This window comes from Ursus americanus, chromosome 2, assembly GCF_024610735.1.
Source record: "Ursus americanus isolate L20-20 chromosome 2, mUrsAme1.1.p, whole genome shotgun sequence".
In the NCBI taxonomy this organism is placed as follows: domain Eukaryota; kingdom Metazoa; phylum Chordata; class Mammalia; order Carnivora; family Ursidae; genus Ursus; species Ursus americanus.
The window spans coordinates 3,642,314-3,658,239 of record NC_142128.1 but is presented as its reverse complement, the minus strand read 5'-3'; the positions used below and the strand labels follow the sequence as shown (position 1 = coordinate 3,658,239).

Genomic DNA, 15,926 nt, shown 5'->3' with positions numbered 1-15,926 from the left:
GAGCTGAAATCAACAGTCAGATGTTTAACCGACTGAGCCACCCAGGCGCCCCAGACACACACCTATTAATCACTAAGCTTCTATCACCTCTGATCATGTCTTCTGCCACGTTGTTTCTGCATTCAGACCTCTCCTGTTTGCGTCTTTATTCATTCCTCCACCAACTTATAAGGTGCCAACTACGTGCCCAGCCTGGGGTCACTGGGTGGTGCTGGGGTTACGGCAATAAGCAAGGCACGGTCCTGCCCCCGACGCCACAGCGTGTCAGATAAACAGACCACCAACCCTACAGTAACAGTGGGATGGTGAGACCGGGGGCGCTGGGGGTGTGCGGCCCACAGGACTCACCCTGATGAGGCACCAGGAAGACTGCCCAAGAAAGTGGCTTCTGAGCAGCGAAGCTACATTTACTCTGAAACGTAAGCCTTCCTTGGGCTGCAAACAAGAATGGAGCCCACCATCATGGTATTCATTCTGCTATCTGGAGGTTCTAGCAAATTCAACAAGACAACAAAAAGAAATGAGATAAAAAAAAAAAGAGAGAGATCGGGGACGCCTGGGTGGCTCAGTCGGTTGGGCGTCCGCCTTCCACTCAGGTCATGATCCTGGGGTCTTGGGATCAAGTCCCACATCGGGCTCCCTGCTCAGCAAGGAGCCTGCTTCTCCCTCTGCCTGCTGCTCCCCCTGCTTGTACTCTCTCTTTCTCTGATGAATACATAAATAAAATCTTTTTTTTGAAAAAGCGGAAGAAAAAGACAAAATAGTCATCATTTGCGGATGAAAGTCTGACCTAGAAAATGCATGCAAAAAGTCAATTTAAAAACAGTTAGGAGAAATGGTAACTGTGACTGGATACAAAATAAACGTTTTATTCCAGCACTGAATGGCAAAAATTACTTATTAACTACGGAAAGAAAAACAGTAACTCTCCGGTGGAGAAGCCCCGTCAATACCTACGCCAAGTGATGGGTATGAACTTCACCAGGAAGGGGAGAGCCAGACCCGGGAGGTGCCCTGAGAGGGGTGAGGTCCTCCCGCCCACATTCCAGCCCGGGATCCCCACCCGGAATCTCACCATCTCATCAGGACTCCGTCTAATCAGACAAATCTAATTTGAGAGGCATCTGATAAAATGGCTGTCCTGTTCTGTTTTTTTTTTTTTTTTTTAAATGTCAAGGTCAATACAAAGAAAGGCCAAGGAGCTGTCCCAGAATAAGGAGACCAGAGGGGCTCCACGCTGGACAGGATGCTGGACGCTGCCAGGACGCTCCCAGGGCAGCTGACAGCGCTGGTCCCCGGGCTGTGGGTTAGAGAGCAACACCAGAGTGAGGTCTGGTTTCCTGAACTTGGTAACCAGGCTGGGTTATCCTTATTTTAAGGAAACATTCACTGCAGTACTAAGGAAAAAGGGAGCATTGCACATTTAACTGACTCTTAATAGCACATACACACACATGGAAATACTAACGCAAATATGGCAGAATGTTAAAAATTGGTGAATTGGGGCCGAGGACAGGAGTTATTTGAACTAGTCTGAACGAGTCTTGCAACTTTTCTGGAAGCTTGAAATGTTATCAAAGTGTAAAATTTAAAAACTAAATTAGTATTATAAAGCCCAGACCAGCAAAAAGAAAAGAAACACACACACACAGCCCACCTTTCCTACATGGAAACACTAACCCTTTAAAAAATAATAAGGGAAAAAAGATCTCATTCATACTGACCATCCCCAAGACAAATATATGAAACACCTAGAATTAAACATAACATATTAAGACACGTGGGAGCTCCATATAAAGAAAACCAGTGATACAAAGGTGGGGATCAAGCTCAGTAAATGTATCACTGACGTGGAGGAAGAAGGTGTATGACCTAGGGCAGGGGTGTGTGCGCTGTTTCCATAAAGGGCCAGACACCAAATATTTTAGGTTTTCAGGCCACACCATCTCTGTCTCAACTAAGCAGCCAGAGAGACCATGTAAACCAGTGGGCGTGGCCGTGGCCGTGTTCCCATAAAACTTTATTTATAAAAACAAGAGTCTGGTGGGGCGTGGCCGGATCTAATTGTGCTGAGACCGGCTAACTCTCTCCAGAGCGCTTCCTCTTCTTCCTGGACACATGGCCCTCCCTTGGAGCGGCCCTGGCCTGAGCTCTGATCACTGGCACACAAGCAGAAGTGGGACCCGTACCTTCCAGGCCGGGCCCGTCAGCCTTCCTCCACACGACGAGCTACCAACGGTGGGGTCACCAGACGGTGCCAGCCTGGGTCCCTGACTCACCATCCGAAGGATGCGTTTTCTGACCACTGATCAGAAACACTGATTCCGGACCTCCCGTGACCAGATGTTGGCACTGATCTATTACAATAAGCAGCAAACACAGACGATTGGGCATATAAGTCAACATCCACTCAACAAACGCTCAGTGCCCTCCAGGTGCCAAGCACTCTGCCGGCACCGGGAACACAACACTGTGTGGACAGCTCGGCCCTGCCCTCGTGGGACCTGCAGCTCCCTGCAGGGGGGGACGTGACCCACCGTCACACCACAGAATGACCGGCCACGCTGACAAGCGCCACCCAGTATGAGCAGGTGTCCGTGCAGACACCACACAGGACAGGCAGACACACAACACGCACGCGCCTGCTCCTAAAGGAATCTTTAAAAGCTGTGAGTACGCGGTACTCCTATTACGGAACTGGACTCAAAAGCAATCCATCGGTAACTAATATACACATTAAGTCCGGGGCTAGAAAGGGCCACTGAGTTTTAAAAAAATTTCTCCCTGCAGCAGCCAATGCGTCTCTTCTCTTTATTACCCACAGGAATCATCTCTTGGGTCCCCTACTTCTTTCCTGGGGCTTCAAGAACTAGGGTGATAAAGGGGAGAATGGAAACCGTCCATGCTCGCTTATCTGCAGTCCGGAGTAGTAGAAACTGAAGAGAATGACCAACCTATTCAGACAGAAGACGTTTCAACAAGCATCTTTCCAGAGGGCAAGGCCGGCTGCTTCCTCGCCTCACACCATGGAACCGCAGGGGGTCTACCTGAGCCCCAGCCCCAGGCCGGACCTGTCCGTCTTCCTCACCTCGAAGCATAAGGCAGAGAGTAACACTTGGGCCTCGGAGGTGAGTGGGGTAAACCGAGGCAGCGGCCACAGCCAGGTGCTGGGGATCCAGACTTGCAACGTCTGTGAGCCCATCAGCTCATGTTATTTAAACTTAAATGAACTTTCAGACTAAAAATTAAAAATCAAGTTCTTAGCCGCATTTGCAACGCTCAGCAGCCACACACGACTAGCGCCCCCGTCCTGGACGGCGCAGCCAAAGAACATGTGTGCGACTGCAGAAAGTTCTCGACTCTCCACGAGATCTCCCGTGGGCTAACTCAAGGGTTAGTAGGTGCCGAAAATCCGTTCATACTCCCGTTTGCAGAGAAAAATACAATTGCTAAGAAAGCCAGATATTCGGTAGCCTTCTTGCACGCTAGGCGCCAACGCAGGGCTACAGACGTTCCTAGTGAATAGGGAACCCAACCAAAGGGGGGCGGATCTTCTTCAGGGAAAGATGTTTTCCTCAAGCTGTGATGAGTCACTGTTCCCAGATTCAGAGAGTACCTGCCAAGCTGACCGGGTATATTTATGTCCCCAAGGGTGTAGGTGCAGGAATACAAACCTCTCCTGTTCATGTAACATCACAGCCTGCAACTTGTCTGCTCTGCCCTCAGATTCCACGTTCCCGTTCTTTCCAATCAGCTTTGAAGGGTCACTGGGTGCACAAGCCAGTTCTCACTGACTGTGCTGCAGCCATAGCTTCGTGGTAGCATACAGAAGGATCCCAAATTTCACCAGTAAACTGCAGCCAAATCATGTGACAGGAGGGAGTTTTCCTGGGAAGGTTGTCGGTGGACAACTGGTCCGGTTGCTGCCCATGCGTGTGCACGAGCTCCCTGAGTCACACGCGGCTCACCCGTCCCGGGCGCGAGCAGGCCTCTAGCGGGCGTCTTCCCGAGCAGCTCGCTACGCCACTCATTGCCACGGACGCCCCGCATCATGTCCACGTAACCCACCTTACATGAGGACTTGGCACAAAACCCCAACTATGAAAGTTCTGAAACCCAGAAGATCTGTGCAAGGGAGCAGTGCGAATGTGTGGGAAGGGCCGGGGAGGAGTCAGAACATACTTGCTGTTTCTACTGTCCATTTGGAAAAACAGTAAGTACTTTGTGTTCTTTTGATACAAATCACAAAAAGCAAAGCTGCTTTAGACTAGACGAAGACCAGTTTTATCCTCTGTAATACTGGTTTACCATGAGGAGGGAAGAGAGAGACATCCACTGAGGAAAACAGGAGACTGGGGAGGGAGGGAATGTTTATGTTTACCAAAGTGGCAGAGTTTTTGAGAAGTGTGCTCAGAAGGGTTTCAAAAGAAATCCCAAACAGGGACTATTTCCATAAAAACATGTCTACTTTGTCACTGACACCCCTTGAGGACTCTCGAAGTTCTGGCCCAGCTCCTTGTCTGTGCCTGCTCCTGGGGACCCCACTCCCGGGGCCGAAGGGAAACAGCGAGGCTGTGACCTGGGAGCCAGCGAGGAGGAGGGATGGGGGTGGCTCTGCCCTACCTGCTCACAGGAAAATAGCAGAAATTACTACAGGCCGGACAGCCCCATCCAAAGTCATTATGCATTCACCGCACATACGAAAAAAAAAAAAAAACTAAATTGTAAGCCGAATTATGTTATGAGGTACTAATAAGGCCAATGACTACATCATATGACTTTTTTAGTTTCTATAAAAATATACTGTCATTTCAACTTCTAAAGCAAATTTCAAAATTAAACTATATCAAAATGCCTGATCCTTTCAAAGATCTCTGTTTTCAAAAACATGATTTGTTGAGTTCGAGGGGGATCAAATTTACCAACTCAAAGATAAAATATGCTTTTGTTTATATAATAAGACATACTGATGTTAGAAGATCTGCATAATTCAATCAATATTTCCACCAATAATCAATGTATGAGGTCACAAACCCACGCATGGGTAATAAAAGATTTATTCAGAATGCAAGACACAGTAATGGATTTTAACCAAACAGAACAAAAAGTCCACTGATGACATTTTCAGGTCCCACACCTCAAGTGACTTTTAAGAAACCACTGCCTGTCCAGTGTTGGTGAGGCATCAAGGAATGGCACCCACCATCACCTGAAAGGCCACTAAAGTAGCCCTCCCTCTCCCAGCCCCGTAGCTACGCGAGGCTGGACCTTGACCCCGTGCTTAGCTGAAAACTATCACCGCAGATGAAAGGCACAAGCAGCCATGAGAGTCCAGCTGTTCTCTGCAAGCCAGACACGAAAGACTGACAAAAAACAAATACCCTCTTCTAAGTTTCTTTGTTTGGGGAAATATGGCGATTTCATCACAAACAATTACTCCTGAGATATGTCACTACTGCTATTTTTGAATGGGTTCATAAGTACGTGTATTTTAACTGCTGGGTTCTAACGTCTACCGCGGCGAGTGCGACAGACAAACCCCACATGAACAGAAGCTCTCTGGGGTCCCCAGTAACTGGTGTGAAAGGGCTCTCGGGCCCAACGCCTCGAGTCTTGCTGAAACAGACAAAGGCAGGGGGTGGCTGGAGGGAAGAGGTGGCGGGCCACCGTTAGCACTGTGGGGAGCTGGGCCGAGGGGCAGGGCCGGGCCCCGCGGGCTCGGGGCAGCGGCTGTGGCTTCCAGCAGCAAGGCGACGCAGTCCGAGCCCCGCTCTGCACACACGTGTGCTGAAGGACAAGAGCCCCAGACGAGCTTGTGCCTTTCTGGGCATGGTTAAACATGTCACCGATGACTAAGGGGGAAAAGTTTCTTCTCCATCAAACCACATCTACAACACCCATCCCTTTTCCGTGTGCCTCCCGGAAAGTATTCACAGGAGAGAAGCCACACATTTCAATCAGCTCATGATTTAGTGCCGGAACTGTTATGTCCAAGGACAGGGAACCCGCACTAACTCCTCTCATCCTGCTGTCGGCCTCCCAAAAGCTGCCGGCGGGCCCTAGGGGCAGAGGCCAGCCACACCTGCAGCGCCCTCACAGCCTCTGTCCGGGCTCCCGGGCAGCTCGCGGCACGCCCTCGTGGCTTCCCTTTACACGGTCACAAAATACGTTTACACCCAGGGATTCCATTTTCTGTCCTTTTAATCCACCAGGAACCTTTTACCAGAAAACCGGAAACTTGAAAGAAGTGATAGCGGTACTGAACGTTAACCACGAAACCTCCTAGCGAGTCACAGTGCAAGGGCCTACTTCCAGGAAATCAAAGTAAAAGCATTTCTATAATCCTCTCATTTTAATATGAAATGCTTTAAATGTAGGGTAATTATGGAGATGAGGCACTGCTGTAATTTGAGTTGTCACTAATTCACCAAGTTTATCCCCTGACATTCACAAGATGCAAAAACAGCAAATAGTAAATTACTGTATCTCCAAATCAAAAGCTTTCGTTCCATCTCAGCACATAATTTTAAACAGAGCTGTCTTTTTCTAAAGCATGAACAGTGAGCATCATTAAAACTCGATCCACCGTCTTCCTTTATCCACAACAAAGACTCTCCTAAACTTACTATAAAACCAATTCAGCACATACGTCATGATAAATAACATCCTTCTCATGGACTGATTTCTAAAATGCCATATACGTTTTCCCATAAGGGTGATAAGCCCAAGAACCTCAGCATGAACTAAATGCTGGAAAGGGGCCCATGTTTTCATCAACAAAGATTCAACGTCCTAGTTTCCCATTCGCTGCACTCCCATAAACCTTTTGAAAGTAAGCGTTTCAGAAGACGACAGAGTAACTTTGGACGAATGTATGTGACCCACAATAACCGTCAACGAGCAAGAAAACCAGGATATTTAGGGAAAATGCACATTCCGGGTTTGGCCACGCTCTCCAGACACGACGCAGCTGAACCCACCGCTTCCTTTCCTTCGCCTGAGCGGCTCCTGCTCCCAGGGTCCCAGCCTCTTCACGCGCATTTCTCATTTCTCCAGCTTGCAGGTCCAAATGGGCACCAGACCAGAATGCTTCTTCCTCAGAGGCTCTTCCGGCTACTGCTCTTCTCTCCAGCCCAGGGCCGCCCAGGCCAGGTCCCCTGGCAGGCGGGCTCCAGCCCAGCCCAGTGCCCCCCACCCCGCCACCGTGCACACGGGGCCAGCACAGCCCCCCTTCTAGGCCACTGGAAGCAGGCTGAGCTGACACCCTCTCTGGTCCCCAGTGCAAACCCCCCACGGCGCGCAGGCCCACTCCTGGGCCGACCGGCCACGACCCAGTGACGGCTGCCCAGATGCTGCTGTCTTCACCAAGTCTGGGGCCATTTCCAAATAATTTCAAAATGACTTCAATCTGATAACTACTTGCGTGACGGTTAGTAACTAATTCCACACTTTTCAGGTGACCAGTTGGGAGAGCACTGGGAAACGGTACAAAACAAACACGTATGTAGTAAAACGCTGTGGGGTCACAGTTAGTCACTTTCCATCACGGTCCACACGCGGAAGCCGGGATCCCTGCCACGGCCACTCTCCACATGTCCTTCAGAGGGTGGAGTGTGGCCCTTCAGAGGCCAAGATGAACGGCCACGGGACAGGCAGTAATCACCTGACAGACCCGGGCAAGGACCATCAAAAGGTGCTAAGGGAGACAGACAGACATCTCTGCTTCCTGACAGACACATGCTCTAGCGCCTTTGAGGCAGTTTCTGGCAAAAAAAACCCCACATCAAACCTGAGTCTGATCAAATATCTAGGTCCCACAACCAATTCACAATAAGTGGACACCCTGGGAATCCAATCCGTAAGCACAGAGGATGGAGACTATACTGGACAGGTAACCTGTCTCTTCATCGAGGAAAAAAAAGAGACAGATGGAGCCTACAGATGACAAGAGACGTAAGTGACACCAACCAATCACGCTGTCTGCACCTGATTTAGTTCCTGACCCAAGTAAACACGCCGTAAGAAAAGACCTTCGTGAGACAGCAAGGGAAATGCAAACACTGACTGCAGATTTGATGACGGTAAGAAATTATGATCAACTTTGAGGATGTGATCATGACATTGTGGTTAGGTTTCTTAAAAAAAGGATCTTCATCTTTTACTGAAGTGTTTACACGCAGAATGACATGACATCTGTGATCTACTTCCAGGTCACTGGGGGCTGGAGGAAAGATGAGTGGGGACAGAGGTAAAGCAAGCTAGGTCCCAACACGCTAGCCATCGATGCCAGGGACAGCTACGTGCAAGTTCACTGCTCTATTTTTATGTTTGAAATTTTCTGTAACAGAAAGTGTTAAGAAAGAAAAAAAGAGCCACGCTCGTCACAGAAAGTCTGGGAAACACAGAAAAGTAAAAAGAAAAGAAAGAATCCCATGACCTTACCACTCACAGAGGCTACCGCAAACAGAAGTCTTGTCTTTACTGTAATCAATCAAGCAGTCCATGTTTATTACAAATGTGTTTAAAAAAAAAAAAACACCCAGAAAAAAAGATGGAAGAGCAAGTGAGGGGCTGTGTAAGGGCCTGTTTCTGTGTAGTTCACACATAACACATAACATGTCCATCAAATTCCAAATTTGATGGTATAAAGAACTACAGACACAAACACGAGCCACACCCGCCCGTAAAACCGGAGAGGGCGGTCCACATGTCCCAGGGCAAAGCTGACTCGCCACCTCAGAAAACCACGTGAAACCGATGACATTGCTTTCCCTGCGGAAGCTGCAAATTCATTCAGTTACTCATATGTTCATTCAACAAGCACAACTCAGTTGTGCACCCCCTGCCAGCCGGTTGCTGCCCTGTGTCTCCAGTGAAAGAGAACTATTCTCGGCCCAGCCCTCAGGGAGCTCATGGGCTGGCAGAAATGCCAGACTCGCGGCCCAGGAGGCTTTGCAGAGCCAAGTGAGGCAAGGGCTGAGTTATAACTAACGTGCACTTCCTTCCCTGGGAGCGTCCAGGGGACTCAGCACAGTGCGGCCATACGGTCGGAGAGCAAGATCAGCTCTGAATGTGTCACGAGGAATTGTCTTCCCGTCAATAATTCAAAAATATTGAAGTTTTAGGAAGATATACTTGTAGTAATAAATGGGGATAAATTCTGGTATTCCTCTTACGCACACACTTTCTTGAGTAGGGAAGGAGGAGGGAGGAACGGCACAGTGGGAGCTGTCCCACATACTGGGAGCGGTGCGTGCCACGTCTCCCAGTACGGATGTCACCCATCGGGAAACGGCGCACATATCACCACAATGCAAAAAAAAAGCTCCAAGGCTTAAGCACCTCACTCCACTAAGTGCAAGCAGAGCCAAGTCCACGAAATGCCCAGTACAATAAGAATTTTAAATTTACGGTAAAGAAATCCATAGCTTCAAATATTAATAGCAAAACCACATACCAACGCCTGAGAGGAAACGGGCAGTAATTACTGCCTTTCTTTCAAAGTCAGTAATGAATTTCCCACTTTGGAGTGACAAAAATGTACACATTCAACTTCCTTGCACTGAATTCATTAAAATTTCCTGATTGCTTTCCACCTGATAGGCCAAAGACAGCCCTGACCTAGCGCTAAAAAGAAGTTTACAACATCCCATTCCATATATGGGACTACTCAGGTTTACGCTCTGTAAAACAGAAAAAAACGTAAACCAGCTCAAACCACTAAATGTGTTAGTCAACAGGCTTTGCCAGTATTCAGAAGCAAACAGGGGAAGGGAGACACAGACCCCCCCCGTTTCTCCTTCTGCCCGTGTGCTCTGTTCTCATGAATTTTACATCACTGTCTACGTGGAGACTGCTCAGAGAAGGCAAACACAGGCACAGTGGCGCAAAGAGCACGGTCAGAGAGCGGGCAAGTGCTCGGGCTGTCGGCCACAGCACAGCGCTCGGCGACGTGCCCACCCAGACGGCAAGCCCCTTGAACACGAGCCTGCCAGGGCCGCCCACAGCCACAACACGTTATAAACGGCGGACCCGGTACTGGCCTATTCAGCGGACGACGTGAGGCCTCGGCGGGCCGGCATTCCTTCCCTGCGTTAGAGAAGCTACTCTGTGCTCCGGGGTCAGTCCGCGAGGCCCCGGTCAGGAGCGCACCCACTCAACGGCTGGGCAGGGAGCTCCGAAAATCCACTGAGTCATGTGAAGGGGCATTAGCAGAACAGGCCTCTAAGAGCCCGGGGGCAGGGAGGGGACGAAGCTGTTTGGCTTGTCACTTTCTCACGAGAGCGGAGTGACTGGCCCTGAAACGTATTTCACGGCCTCGAACAGAGACTGAGCAGGTTACGGAAAACAGAACAAAGTAGTAATGCAAGTCGGACAGAATAACTTTGTTTCTTACCGACCCCAATTTTACCGAAATGCATACCTTTCACGTTTGTAAAATAAAGGTATGCTCTCCCTCTCACACCCTAAGCGGGATTGAGTCACTGTTGGTGTTGCACGGGAAAACCATTCGATACAATATTTACAACCAAACAACACACCAAGACCCTAGGGAGGGGAGAAGTTTACTGAAACAAGCTTCGGGCGCTGGGAATCACCCCAGCAAAAATCCCCGGGACTCTCTCATAAAAGAATAATGCGACCGTCAGAGACAAGTCTGGAACAGGAAACCCATTGGAGAAATATAAACACTAGTGAGGGGTTAAAGGCACTTACTACACAGAAACAGAAAGTGCCCAACAAGGAAGCAGGGTAGTTAAATAGGCTTTCTCCTGATCAATAGATCTTGAGAAAGCAAGGATCATACGGGCACAGACCATGGGGGAGAAAAGTGGACAGAGGAACCAGAACACAAGGGAACGTGAGTGAATGTCCCTAAAAGCACCCACAGGGCATCCGTGGCCCAGCCAGCCCTAGGGCTGCCTTCTCCCTGCCCTGGCCCCCATGCCCTTCTGAATCCCCTTCCCGCCCAGGAATCCCAGCTGTGGTAGGAAGGCCTGACTGCTGGGTACCACTGTCCTGTCCCAGGAGCTTCGTTTTCAGGGGCACTAACCAGAGAGCACTTCCTGTCCTGGCCCACTGCCCACGGGATGGGAACGTCCCTTCCGGGCCCAAGTCACTGCCATTGAGACCTGGCCCCTACTGCGGGGAGTTGGGGGCACACCTCCCAGGCTAAAACCACCTGATGCTATCATTCTCAGGAGTGTGTGCAGGGGCGACCCTGGGATTCAGACCAGGCGGGTAGTGTGGAGACCCTCGGGACCCAGGCTGGGCGAGGATCAGGGGGGTCCTCCGATCCAGGCCTGGCAGGGGCAAAGGCGACCCTTACGGTTCAGGCCAGGCGGGGCCGGGGAAACCCTCGGAGCCCAAGGCCCGGGCAGGGTGGAGGTCGGGAGAGGACCCGGTGTCCAGGTAGAGCACAGATCGGAGTGGCTGGGTCGGAGGGCGTCCCTAAGGCCCAGGTTGGGCGGGGTCGGAGGCGTCTCCGGTGTCGGGCAGGGCGGGGTCGAGCCAGGGGTTGGGGTGACCCCAGGGTCTAAGTCAGGCTAGGGATCCGGGGGGTGGTCGGCCCCGGGCCAGGGTGACCTCCGGATCCAGGCCGGACCAAAGGCCGAGAATGACCCCGAGTCGGAGTCGGACCGAGGATCCGGGTGACCCCGGTGTCCAGGCCGAGCCGGGGGACCGGAGGTGGCCCCGGATCCAGGCCGGGCGAGGGCCGTGGCACTTACTGTTTGGGCAGCTGCAGGGCGGGCGCGCCGCGCCGCTGGAAGGCCCCGTCCACGAAGACGCCGTTCTTGCCGAGACAGCGCAGGTAGAAGTGCGGCTCCTGGAAGGTGAGCTGCAGGTGGCGCCGCGAGATGAAGCTCGACAGGCCCATACTCAGGTCCACCGAGCCCTGCGACGAGTTGCGGCCGATGGTGACGCTGGGCTGCCGCATGAGGAACTCGAACTCGCGGCCCTCGAGGCGCGCCAGCGCGGGCCCGGGGCTCCGGCGCACCGAGGCGGCCGCCGCGGCCACCAGGGCCTCGCCCGCCGCGGCCCCCGCGCCTGTGCCCGCCGCCGCCGCGCCGCCCGCGCCGCCCGCGCCGCCCGCGATCTCGCCCCCAGCGCCCGCGGCCCCCGCGATCGCGCCCGGCAGCGGCGGCGGCGGCGGTGGCGGCGGCGGCGGCGGCGGGGGCTGGGCGGGCGGCGGCGTCGACGGGGCGGCGGGCCCGGGCGCGGGGGCCGTGGGGGCCGCGGCGGCGGGGAAGGCGGCGGCGGCGGCGGCGGCGGCGCACAGCACGGGGCTGCAGGGCGCCGAGCGCAGCGCCAGCAGGGCGCGGGCCCCGCTGTCCTCGCCGACTTCGGCCATGTTCGCGCAGCTCCGAGCGGCCTCCGGCGGCGGCGCGGCGGCGGGGGGCGGGGCTCCGCGGGGCGCGGGCGGGCGCGGCATCCCGGACCGGATCGCGGCGGAGCGGAGCCGGAGGCCGAGCGCGCGCGCGCCCCGCCCGCCGGCACTCCCGGGGCGGGCCGGGGAGGTGTCCACAACGGCGGTGCGCTGCCCTTCCCCCCCACCGCCCCCAGCTCCTGCCGCGTCCTGGAGGGGCCGGGGAGGAGAACCCCTGAAAGTCTCACTGGGGAGTTTTTGCTCCCGGGTCCCTGGGGACAGGGACAAGTGACCTCAGCCGTCTCCGGGGCCCTAGTCGCTCCCTCCGCCCCCCTAAACTGAGATCACACTCGAGCACCCGAATGAAGGGTTTTCGAACTGTAACTGGTTTGCCTAAAGATGCTTGCGATCCCTGATGCAACCGCGTGCCTTTTTGGAGTCATTTATTCACTCAACAGCCAGCTCAAATACCCCGGGACCCACTCTGGGCACCAGCCTTAAGGGCTGCAGACACCTCCTTGCCCTTCAAACCGCTGACCGGCTGGCTCATCAGGGAGGCAGATGCCCGGCCAGTGGGGAATTGGGGCTCGGACCCCTTTAGTGCCTCAGTGTGCTGGTCATGCCTTCCGCATTCAGCCCGGGTCCCCTAAGAAAAGTGGCAGCGTCTCCACGTTTCCGTCATTTACCCAGACCCTCCCTGGTGGAGCTGGCGCGTGGGTGGGAGCTGCAGACCCGAGTCAGGTGCGCCTGCTCGTAAATGTCCTGAATCCTGTGAGGCATTGCTGGGTGGTGAACTGCGAGGGTACCGGGACACGGGCCCCCAAGGTGGGAAGCTTGCCTGCTTTCATGCTTTCCGCTGGACCTGCAGTACCGTATTGGGCAAATCATCACAATACACAGATACAAACAGAGATAGGCAAGTCCTGGGGTGGGGGGGTAGATAAGTAACACATTTTTATGAAAAACTGTAACAAGAGAACCTACTTGACAAGAGGGAGGAGGACAGTAAAAACAGGGTCGGGGATCTCTTCCCTAAGGAATGACTTGAGTCCAAGGATGATTTAGGGGGAAGAGGAGGTTGGGAGTCTGGGGGATGGCATTCCAGCCATGGAACAGCATGTGTTAAGGAAGGGAGCATAGCACTTTCAGGGGATTGACAGGTCCCCGGCAATGGAAGAGAGAGTGACCATGTCAGCTGAACCCGATTAGGCAAAGGAGCCTAAAGGGCCATTTGGGTCATGTACGGATTTAGGTCTTATCCCACCAGCCACGGAAACCACCGCAGAAGGCCAGTGTGCGGACCCACGTATTGGAAATACAATCACTGGCTATTGTGTGGAGCCCGAATTAGAAAGGGGTCAGTGACTGTGGGGGGCCAGCTGGGAAGCTGGTAAACCAGGTAAGGGGGTGTTGAAGGAGCGAGGTGGACAGACGTAGGGGAATTCAGGCAATATTGATGTCATCCAAGGGCATTTACGTATACACTGGTGGTAAGAAGGTGTAACGGTGCAGCCGCTAGAGAAAACAATGTGGCAGTTCCTCAAAACATTAAACCTAAAATGACCATATGATCCAGCAACTGGACTTCTAGGTATAAAACCAAAAGAACGGAAAGCAGGGTCTTGAAAAGGTATTTGTACACCCATGTTCAGAGCAGCATTATTCACAACTGCCGAAATTTGGTGGGAGCCAAAGTTCCATCACACGTGTGGGGGGATACACAGCCAAGGGAATATGGCTCGGCCTTGAAAAGGAAGCAAACTGACACCTGTTACCACAGAGGGAAGCTTGAGGGCGCTGTGCTAAGAGAAATCAGCCCGCCACAGAAAGCCATGTCCTGTAAAATTCCCTAGAGTGGTCAAGTTCTTAGAGACAGACAGTAGAAGGGTGGGCGTCAGGGGCGCGGCGGAGGGGTGGAGGATGGAGAGTTAATGGGGAGAGCATTTCGGTTTTACAAGATAAAGAAGTTTTGGTGGTGGATGGTGGTGACAGTTGCACATTAACGTGAATGTACTCAGCAACACCGGACTGTATACTTAAAACGCCCAGGACGGTAGAATTCATGTGGTGTATTTTACCACGGTATCTGTATTTTTAAGAGCAAGAGATTTACATGCAACTTCCAAGGTTCTTTCTTCTAGCTCATCTGAGGTGATGTCTCGGTTTTTAATGCCAGTCTTTTTGAGGACAAGGGGTACACCTGTACCTCCAGGCCCCTCCGGCTGCCCTTCATACGAAACGTGAAGACTGATGCACAGGCTGACAAAGCTGTACGAATCTTTTCCCAAGGAGCAAGAGCCTGCATGGAGATGACACCGGGAGCTCGCAGGGCTGATGCCCAGTGACCTTGCCAAGTCCAGACACTCCCTCTGTTGCAATCCCTTCCTCCAACAGCAAACCACTGGATATACGGACAGCTTCAGCAGAGAGCGCAAGGAAAGGGCCGATAAAAGACCCCTGAAGAACCAAAATACAGGACACTGGATTCTTCTCTCACTCCGTCCGGGTCTAGAGGGCTTGCTGAAGCTGCTTCACAAAGCATGCCCTCGACAAAGCAGCAGTGAACGGCCTGCCAGGGAGAACCTCGCCTACCGTTTGGATCCTGCAACACCTGGGCTCTTACCCGGATAGAAGCCTCTGGAGCGGGCTGCAGAAACAGAAAGGAACAGAAGTAAGTCCAAGGCACTAAACCATCAAGAAAAAAAGGCTGACTTGGGAGGCGACAGTTAAGGCTGCGTTGGAAAGAGACAATGAGCTATCTGGAGGAAGAGCCCATTACAGAAGAAAGAAAGAAAGAAAGAAAGAAAGAAAGAAAGAAAGAAAGAAAGAAAGAAAGAAAAAGAAAAAGAAAGAAAGAAAAGAAAGAAAGAAGGAAGGAAGGAAGGAAGGAAGGAAGGAAGGAAGGAAGGAAGGAAGGAAGGAAAGAAAGAAAAGACAAAGCATGGGAACAGATTATTTACCCAAGACGATACACGGATGACAGACAAGCACAGGAAAAGAGGCTCGACATCGTTGCTCATTAGGAGCGAGTTAGAGCAGCAAGGAGATATCACTAGACACCTATTGAAATTACTTAAAGGACGTGATGAAGCCAGCCGTCGTTGCCCACGAGGAGCAGTAGGCATTGCCCGACATGGCGGGCGCTTGAGAAAACGGTCTGGTGGTTTCTCATGAAGTTCAGCGGACTGACCTGAGGGCTGGCAGTCCCATCGCTAGGCTTTAACCCAAGTGAAATGAAAACTTGTGTTGACACAAGGACCTGTACACAAATACTCACCACCAAACGCTGGAAACACCCCAGCCACCCAGATGGACCTCGGCCGGGAATGCGTAAACAAACCGCCGTGCAGCCACGTGATGGGACTCGCCACATCGACAAAAACGAGCAAAGCGCGGGCGTGCGGAACAACACGGATGAACCCCGAACGCACTGGGTGTGCTTTCACGTACAGGACGTTGCGGGTGAAGCACAACGATGGAGACACGAATAGATGTGCGCGTCCCGGGGCTGGAGGTCTGGGGAAAGGCTGACCACAAAATGACATGTGGGAATTGGGGG

The 15,926-nt window shown here is 52.5% G+C and overlaps 1 protein-coding gene across 1 annotated transcript in view; it reads right to left on the bottom strand.

Annotated features, from left to right (window-relative positions):
- Nucleotides 1–12,363, bottom strand: part of FOXK1 (forkhead box K1) — a 65,917-nt gene extending 53,554 nt beyond the window's left edge. The window contains exon 1 of the mRNA XM_045813231.2: nucleotides 11,730–12,363. Coding sequence (XP_045669187.2) covers nucleotides 11,730–12,352 — 623 coding nt within the window. The 5' untranslated portion in view covers nucleotides 12,353–12,363. The remainder of the gene's footprint in view (nucleotides 1–11,729) is intronic.
- Nucleotides 12,364–15,926: the final 3,563 nt, after the last annotated feature.